The 10,008-nt window shown below is 37.4% G+C and overlaps 1 protein-coding gene across 1 annotated transcript; it reads right to left on the reverse strand.

Moving 5' to 3' along the window:
• Positions 1 to 1,102: 1,102 nt before the first annotated feature.
• On the reverse strand, positions 1,103 to 9,715 carry stc2a (stanniocalcin 2a). Its single transcript, XM_052014305.1, has 4 exons — positions 9,360 to 9,715; positions 8,050 to 8,192; positions 7,617 to 7,828; positions 1,103 to 3,545 (listed from the first exon to the last, which is right to left on the reverse strand). Exons 1-4 carry the CDS (start codon positions 9,517 to 9,519, stop codon positions 3,134 to 3,136), a joined length of 927 nt encoding a protein of 308 aa, XP_051870265.1. The 5' UTR covers positions 9,520 to 9,715; the 3' UTR covers positions 1,103 to 3,133.
• Between the last annotated feature and the right edge of the window lie 293 nt (positions 9,716 to 10,008).

Here is a 10,008-nt window from a genome sequence, read left to right on the forward strand (position 1 = left end):
CCTATATTCTGATAGACTGGAGCCCCTCCACTACCATTCATTCTGTGGATAGGGATACTAACACAATGTTTCTTCTCCTCTACTTTCTTGCACCATAATGTTCCAATCCTATTTTCATTTGGCAACCATATCACCATAATAGGTTGCGGCCAAATAATACATTCCTGTAAGCTCATTATTTAACAGACAGTTCCTCTGTTCATTATTGTCATGGAGAAAGCTCTTCTTTGACAATTACTTATACACACGGTGCAATGAACTATGGTGAAATTAATTTAATTTAATTCAATAGCCCTGTGAAGTTTTATACAGCAGTAGATCAAATTTCTTTTCAGTGAGCACATTAACTGTCAATATTGGCTAAAGCATAGGGTGAACTCCCATTTTTAAATAGTGCCATGGGATGTTTTGCATTATCTTGATAGAGTGTTTGACATTACCTCCTCACATTTTCACTAATCTTTACTATTTTCTTTTGTAAAGTTACAAAAATTAATCATTTAATTTAATGACCTTTTTTCAATTTTACTTGTTTAAGAAACATAGGGAAAATTAGAAAATGGGTAGGGTAGGTATTTACAAATGTTTCAATATTATGATTTATAATGTTGTTTGAGTTTGTTAGCTTGGAGCTGTATTTTTAAATCTAGTCCTGACATTTGATGAATTATTTTACTGTGATAGTGACATTTTCTGCATCAAAGGATATTACTTTGACAACTTCAAAATTTCAGGGAGATTGGAATTCCCATGGACCTGAATGGTCTAAAGGTTAAAAGTTAGCACTTTATAAATTCCCTCCTAAAAATAATAAACAAACGAACAAAAAAAAAAATTTTAATGGTTTTTAAAAATTTATATATTATATATATATATATAAACCATTTAAAAAGAGGTAATTCTATTTTTTTTAAGAATGCACAGAAATTTAGAAATGTAAAATTTTAGTATATTTCATTTAAATCTTGGATTTCCATCTTAACAGGTTCTGCTCCATTACATGAAGAATATTTTATTAAACTCTGGCATAGTTTTATGAAAGTGTCAGTGCAGCAAACTATAATAGAAATCAGAATAAGAAATTACTGCCAGCTTTTTCAGTATACGTGGTGTGTATATTTATTACTTGCTGAGTGCAGAACTTTCAACTGCAACTTTACATTTATTGTTTTCTCTTTACAATTTATTGTTCACAAATACATTTTTCACTAAACAGCAGTAAACTAAACAGGAAAAGTGTAAAGAGGCATGCAGGAAACATTCCAAATTAAACAAAATATATGCATCAAAGACTAAAAAGCAATAAAGCAATTCTCACAGCTTCAAATGAAAGAGCTAATACTGTAATGGAGGACAATAGTTTATTCATTTTACAATAAGGATTATATTGTATGATTTATCTTCAGGTGTGTCTTACGTAGTAATGAAGCAATATTGTGAGGTAGCAGGCTACACTCTAATCAAATGAGAGTGGATCAAGTTGTTCCTTTTTTGACGACTTTGGGGTTTATGTATTTTAATGTATGAAAAGTACAAAGGTATGTTACAATTTTATAAAGAAAATTTGTCACTGCAAATGGACTCTAAAATAGTTATATATTTGTGTGTTGAGTTTTAAAATTAATATTTTATACTGATCTACGTTTGAATATGTCAAGTAAATTGGACAACTCATAAAATAACCATGCAAGGTCAATGCAAACTGAGTTACCTTTCAGAACTTTTGGGACAGGTCTGCTGGAGCCACACACATGCCAAAAGCAGAGTTGCTTACTTCTTGCAGAAATCTGACGACATTAACAATTAGCAACTGATAACATGGATTTCATCTTTGTGATTAAACAACATTGTGTTGTAAGTTACTCTTAGGAATTTAGTATCTAGATATTGTAATAGATGGTATCAAAATCGGGACCATTGATCATTTGACTGTAAAACTAACAATTTTACTGTTGAGCCGATCTCTTGCTCTGTCTTTGCTATGGACATCACTATCAAAAAATAAGGACAATCCTAAAATGGCCCTATTGGGTGGTTCTTATATCTATGAAATTAATACGTAGATGTGATAGTTACCCGTTGCAGTCATCCAGGTGACATTATTGTTCAAAATCGGTTATCTTTCTAGACCCGTTTATGGTAGGAGAGAAGGAAACTATCTTGTAGCATCTGACAGATTGTGGTGATTAATGTTAACTAGCCCATACCAATTAAACAAAAAAAAATAAACAGAAACTCTACAAATTTGTGGTCAGGGGTAGAATATTTTTAAAAGATGATTTTGCAGTGCATATTAAAATAAATTGATGTGTGCATTTAAGCATACAATAAAACTCTAGTGACAGTAAGAAATACTTCACTTAATGCTGCAGAATATATATTTTATTTTTCCTAATTTATTAATAATTGTTATGAAAGTATCATACTTCTAAGACAGAAAAGATAACTGCACTAAATAATTAGAGATTACAACAGGATTTAAGTGATATTCTAGTTAAAACTATCAATAGTTTTTGTTAGGCTTGAATAAGGTGTTTAATAAATAATGAATTAATGACTACCAATAAAATTATAGAATGATATAAAATTACAATATGTTGGCATAGGAAAACTTACTAGTGGTATGAATATGTACAACACAGGAAATAGTTTAATTTACCTTATCAACAGGTACATTGTTGATACAGAAACTACAATAAATAGTAACGTTAAATATTTACAAAATAGAATAAACGTGATCAGTAGATGAACATGTAGACCTTCGCAAAAGCTTTTCCTTTTACAAAATTTACAAAGAAGTATCTAATAATAAAGATTCTTGTCCTGAAGTAAGGTGTTCTGATTTTGTTTTAAGTTATAAAGGAAACTTCCATGCATGCTGAGGTGATTTGTTGAGTGAGACAATTGATATAATGTTTAGTTTCAAGTACAAGAATATATGCTGCACTGCATTCTAGGAATTGTCATGTTCTTTTATTGTAAGTATAAGTGAAGTAGAGAAACTGACTGCTGAGTCGAACTACAGTTCCCAGAATATTTTGTATGTAACACATAACCCACTATAGGATATGCGCATTGGAATGTCCGTAATAAAGAAATGGATGCATGGAACGTCCTTATCACTAAGGGGCTTTCACCTTCTGATGTCTGATAGCTCAATGGAATCACCAACGTGAGCATTTTCATCAGTTATTCGCCGTGAGGCCTGACCAGCAACTCGGGCACGTGAATGGGCATTCGGGTGAATTTTTCCACTTTTTTCCTTTTCTGATTTAGGGCTCCTGGCATTCTCCCTATCATACTCAAGATAGTTTATATCTGCACTACTCTTGTGGCCCTTGCGGTTTTCTCCCTTTTTTTTGTCAGGAACTGCAGTTGTTGGAGTGACTTGCTCAGTCTGTTTGATGGAAGAGCAGGAATCCTCTTGCAAAATTTGCCTTAGAAATGCAAGACTCTGACCAAATCGGGATCTCACACTTTTCTTTACAGCTTCCATAATGTCTTCATGGCAATGGAACAGAGCCTTTATAAACTCCAGGTATGATCTATTGTTAAAAAAATACAAAGAAATATGGGTACTGTATATGCTCAATTTTCAAACATATGTATACACCATACTGGGAAACAGAGAAGTTAAAGTGACAGAATTTGCTTATTATTTATAGCTTTTCTGTTAACAATGGAGATTGAAACAGTACTGATTCAACAAAATTCAGGATGCATCTTATTTCTTGCATTGGAATTGATAAATCTGCCATTTTCCACCCCCTCTATCTGAACAAGCAGAATTTAGTTATCCAAAATATTCATCATGTAGTGTGGTGTTTGAACAGAACATCGAAAGAATCAGTAAGTAATTGAGTTAACAACTTTGTTGAATGAATTGGCCGAATAATGTCTTTCAAGCACATGAAGTGTTTATCCAGTACTTGTAATCTTATGGGAATCCTACATCCTACCCAAGAACCATTCTTGATCAACACATACAATATGCTGGAGGAACTCAGCAGGTCAGGCAGCAGCTCTGGAGGGAAATGAACAGTCGATGTTTTGGGCCAAGACCCTTCATCAGGACTGCAAAGAAAGAGGGCAGAAGCCAGAGTAAAGGGTAGGGGGAAAGGGGAGGGGGAGGAGCACGAGCTGGCGGGTGATAGGTGAATCCAGGTGAGGGGGGGAAGGTAGGTAGGTGTGGGAGGGGGGGGGAAGTGGGAATGATGTGAGAAGCTGGCAGAACACAGGTGGAAGAATCAAAGGGCTGAAGAAGATGGAATCTGATAGGGGAGGACAGTAGACCATGGAATAAAGGGAAGGAGATGGGGAATCAGAGGGAGGACGGTGTGCGTGATGGGCAGGTTGTGTTCTGGTAAAGAACCATTCTTTATTTGTTACCATTGGTGACTACCTTGTTGGATTAGTTAAGTGTAAAGTGTCATATTTCTAAATCATTGTCTGAATCACTCCTTCAATCATCATCCCACCCTATTTTTTCCTTTCGCCAATGACTTCATTCCAGCTTAAGCAGCTCTACTTGATCACACATCTTCAGTATTAGTTCTTTAAAAGCTGAGTAACTGCATTACAATATTTCCATCCTTTTCATGCTTTCAATGAAATGATCTGAAATGTATTCTTAAAAAAATTCTTCAAGAAAACAGATACTAGAAATCAAAACTACACACATAAAATACTGGAAATACTCAGCAGGTCAGGCAGCATTTGTGTAGAGATAAAAAGTTAATATTTCAGGTTGATGACTTCATTAGAGAGGTTCTTTTGAAAAGTCATCTGAGTATTTTCAGCATTTTCTGTCTTTATTTTCTTGGACCAAATATTTCTATCAATTCATAATTAAATTGCTATCCATGACTTATCTTCCAGAAATCTAACCAAAGTTATTGGTCTTAATTTTTTGATTCTATCTTTTTTTTCATGTTAGCTTCATTGATCTCACTATCCACTCTAATCTCCACTTAGAAATCCTACAATTATTTTATTTCTAAAGCTGCCTCCAAGAATGGTGAGTCCTTCCTTCATGTCACATGTTCTTTTTTCATAGGAGCTCTCCAAAATATATATATGGAAAGCTGGAGCTTTTTCTACTAATTATCTGTTTTTCTTTCATTCCTAATTCTCCAGTGTGAAATCCATATTTATTGCACAATTTCCTGATCTGATTTATTCTTTTTTAAGATCCTATATTTGGATCTTCCTATATCTGTCAATATATAACCTTTAGGTAATTAAAATTCTGTCGGGGCAATTTTCAACTTTGCACAAAGTTATGAAATGGTTAGATTCAAGTGGCAGACCAGTATACGTCACGTTATATTTTGTTTACCATTAAAGTCAGAGAAGTGGAACTCGGGGAGACTGTAAATTTAAGCAGCCAATTAGTTATCACCGATTTTTACATTATTGCCAAAAGATATAACCACACCCAAATTTTTGAAACAAAGCTCCTCAGTCTCATTCTGATGAAATGTCCAATACATACAAATCACATGCTGCCAGATGTAATCGCCAGTCTATGTTTATTTGCCTATACTCAGGCATTACCTAATTACTACCTCTTGTTTTATGTAGTTCTTTTCACTCCTTTCAAACTATTGGTTTCCTGTACCTTGAGGCATGCATTATTATGGAGCTTGATAAAATGGGTGTGGAGTTGAAGTTTCCCCTGGCTGGGCTGACTGGAACCAAGGGTCAGTCTCAAAATAAGGGGTCGGCCATTCAGGAAAGAGATGAGATGAAATTTCTTTGCTTAGAGTGGATGGTGTTTTTTTGAAATTCTCTTCTCTGGAGTACTGTGGGGACTCAGTTGCTGATTCTGATTGATAGATTTTTAGTAACTAAGGAATGAAGGAATAGGTGGTTAGTGGTGCTATGGTAGAAGATCTTCCATGATCTTATTGACTGTTGGAGCAAGTATAAGGAGTTCTTTTCACATAAAAAAATACCTATCTATATACCATACCTAACAAATTTTGGTACATTTACCACTGAGGTCAATAGAGATGGAAAGAGAGTTATATCCTCCTCATGCCTAAAATATACAACATTTTTTGGACCCAAAATAGCAGCCCATGTGGTGTAGCACAGACGATAGGCCATACCTGTGACTTTCTAATTTGTCTATTTCAGTTCTATACACAGTAATAGCTTGGTGAGGTCAATTTTGAAAATTTTGATTACACTTTACAAATGTAAGGTCTAATAAAGAATGAAAGGTTACAGGCATTGACTATTCAGGACAAATGAGAAGATACTTCCTCAAGTATGATAATCTTATGGAATTCACGAACTTATTGGGCTGAAAATGGTCAGTCACTGAGTACATTCTTAACAGTGATCAATAATTTTTTAGATTTTAAGGGGATTGAGGGATATGGGGTTGGTGCAGGAAAATGGTACTGAGGTGAAAGTGCAGCAATGATCTGATTGAATGGTGGAGACGGCATGAATGATTGATTGGTGTAATCTTGCTTCTAATTCTTATTATCTTGCATGTTGCGTACATCTCAATATCTCTGCACTTTCTCTGCATACAGCAGTTGTAAAATAATCACATTTAATTTTGTTTGTTTTTTGCTAACAATTACGTCAGAAGTTTGTAGTTTGCATATGTGGAATAAAGTTCAATAAAATATGTTTTCAGAGGGTGGTGAATCTCTGGAATTCTCCAACCCTGGAGGGTTGTGGAGGCAGGATCATTGGGGATATTTAAACAGGACGTAGATAAATATTTGAAAGATCAGGGAATTGAGGACTAAGAGGAACTGGCACAGAAGAGGAAATGAGGCCAGGGGAAGATCCACTATAATCATATTGAATGGTGGGGGAGACTTGAGGGGCCAAGTGACTCACTCCTGCTCCTATTTTCTTATGTCATTATGTTCAACCTTCAGCAGATATTTGATCTGCAAAGCTTTATAAAGCTACTAATGATATTTCCCAAAATAATTTCAAATCTACTGGGGAAAATCATGATTGTATCTTCCATAAAGAAAACTCACAGGTATTTTTAAACATAGAAACTGCTTAACGTGAAGTAACAATGGAGATTGGTTAGAGTACACAACATTACATTTACTTTTCATTTTGGTTTTTAATTTAATTCATTGGGGAAAACGAGAACCCAGTTATGATGGAACAAGCTAATTTTTGAATCAGCATTGATTATGATAACAAATGTTTATTATTAATGATGTCCATCAATTCTGGCAATTCCTCCTTACTATTAATGCCTTGTGTTAACCGTGGCCATTTATTGCAGGTGATTTTATTGCACTAGCTCATATAACTGCTAAACGAGCTCACCTTTTGCATTTTTACACATAATGAATATTGATAAATCCAATTGGATCTATTATCAAGGGCCTGGTAGTAAAAATGACCACTGTTCTGTGACTGACCATGTGCAGAGTATGTTTCCCATGACCTTTTGGAGCACATCAAATGCCCCGTGCCTTATCTGTGCAGGCCTTGAGTAAAATACATAGAACAACATTTTGCCCAGAAATATTGACACAACGTTGTATAACATGATGAAAACCTTGCTCGGTACGATTGTATGCTGCGGGGTAAGCAAATCAAAAGCAACCTGGTTTACTGCTTACCCTTTTGAAAGCAAATGCCGAATGTGAATCATCTCCACAACCACATTAATGTTCCCCTTGGCGGTGGAACAGAGGTCATGCTTAAGGTAGCACTCTTGCTGCAGCTGAGACACCATGTCCTGGATCGTGGAGCACTTGCGGCTGATGCAGCTGAATTTTACTCTCAGTCCATGAGCCATGCATTTCAGAGTATCTTTAATAAAAGATTTGCCCTGGGCAGATTTAGAGAATATAACATGTAACAGTGTTGCAAAAATACAGACTCATTAATGTACACGAATAAAATATTTCATTAGGTTTCTTAAGACCCTTGAAGAGTAACTTTGATGGATTATATGAATATTACTTGTTTCAATGTACATTGACAAATGGTTCGAGGGAAATTACACGTTTATCCTTCACTGACGTATCTTTCTCTCTCTGGATTTATTACCTGCGCATCAAATTTCCCAGCGTTGTGTAGGAATGCCAGACATATGTCATGTGGTCCATGGATTTCGCAGGAGTTGTTTTCAAAACATTCAAAAACTCCACAGCCAACATCGCCAGTGTTCACCAGGCAGTGCTGAATCTCAGCTGGAAATAGATGTGGAAAGGGTCACCGATAGCCCAGCATTTCAAACAATTTGTAACTATTTTATTGGGTGTTAGGAGCTTTGAGATGTCGGACGGTGGCGAGAGGCGCTACACTCAACCCTGTTTTAATCCCAAATAAAGAAAGTGGATCTACAAAACCTTCCATTAGAATATGTCAGGGGTTGCCTTTAACTCCTCGATGAACAATTTACTCGGTGGGGGTTCTGGAGGTTACATCTGCCTTGCCAGCGAATGTAAAGTTTAGAGGACGTCGCTCAACTTTGACTGAGCATTGACCACCTGAGCTCTCGGCTCCAAACCATCGAAACAATTTAACTTTGCTGCTACCAGGTCCACGTGTTTACGAGTTCCGGAGTCACGGCTGCTCGGTTGGCAGCGCACCTGTGCTACCCTGCTCCGCGTCTCTCATTGTTGGTCACACGGAGCGTACGCCAGTTAAATCCTTTGAAACCTCAAGCTTTGGGACACTTGCGTTCCTCTCAAAATATCCCGTCAATTTCAGGCAAACCCTTTGTTCTTTGTTTTAATTTCCTGAGACTGTCCTCTTATCTTTTCCTCCATCCCCAAGTGTCAACCTGCAACCAACCACCTAATCTTTCTCTCCTCGGGTCCTTAAGTGGTTAATATGCTAACGAGGTGTGCGTGGTTTTCGACACGGAGTCTCCCAGTGTGATACAATGCAATCCGACCATGGGACAATGGTCCTTTGCAATTGCAACATGCTATGCTTTACAGCCGCGTTTCACTACCTTGCAACGGGTTTAAAAATCATTTAACCCGGGTTTCTCAAACTATTGGTTAACAGCGTCAGTTGGATCACCGAAATCCTGAAAGTACTTGCTCGCATCGCCTTTTCTCGATCGTTTGTCATTTACATGCTACCTACAGTCAAATGTAATCCGGTTATAATTTCGTTCATATACTGTTACCAGGATAAAATCAAAAGTGAAGGCTCCGGATTTAACCGCATTATTGCGAATCGGCTCCGGGTTTAACCACATCATTGTGAATCTAATTCAAGAATCTCGCGATTGACTTCCATTTGTGAAGATGGATAAATTAATCTTCATTAAATGGATTCATTATCCCAAGCACACGCACGGTAAAACTACACACTAACAGCAGGAGCTGTCTCGGACCACATACCTGTATTCTGCAACGAGAGGCGAGCTTTTTGCTGGTTGGTTAGTTTATCCCGTTCGTGGTGATTTTCCGGTAAATCGGCCTCGTCCGTTCCAAGAACGAGATCGGGCCGTGTAAGAATCAGCAGGATTGTCAGAACACTCTCTAACATAACCCTGTACATAGCTGCGCGATCTGGGGCCAAGCGCGGTGCAAGAGGAGCGCTTCTGACTGATCGCAAGAGCGTCTCGACGCTTTAGCTACGGACGGTATCTGAATAGAAATCGAGAGAGAAGGAGAGAGGAGGGTGATTAAATATACCAGAACCGTAGCCCCTGGCGTTTCTGTCACTTGAATGAAGGCAAGAAGCAGGTGTTGTCATTGGTTCGAACCAATCAGATGGCTAGAAACCATGCCCAAGTTTGACAAATCAGGATGGGAGGCGTCGGGCCAATGCGACGCGATTCCACGCTGGGACCTCTGTGGCGAGAACTGAAAGGAGATCCTGTCAACTTTCCGCACTCGTTACAGCAGGGGGACGTGCTGGGATGGTTAAGCATCATTCTCGCTCGCTTCCAACTGCAGGGAGAATTACATCTGCTATGAAACCACAGGCAGACTCCCCCCAGTACCAGTCAGAGTGAGTTTGACGGCTCAGAAAACTGTACCAATT

The sequence above is a fragment of the Pristis pectinata genome, chromosome 4, assembly GCF_009764475.1.
Source record: "Pristis pectinata isolate sPriPec2 chromosome 4, sPriPec2.1.pri, whole genome shotgun sequence".
NCBI classification, from domain to species: Eukaryota; Metazoa; Chordata; class Chondrichthyes; order Rhinopristiformes; family Pristidae; genus Pristis; species Pristis pectinata.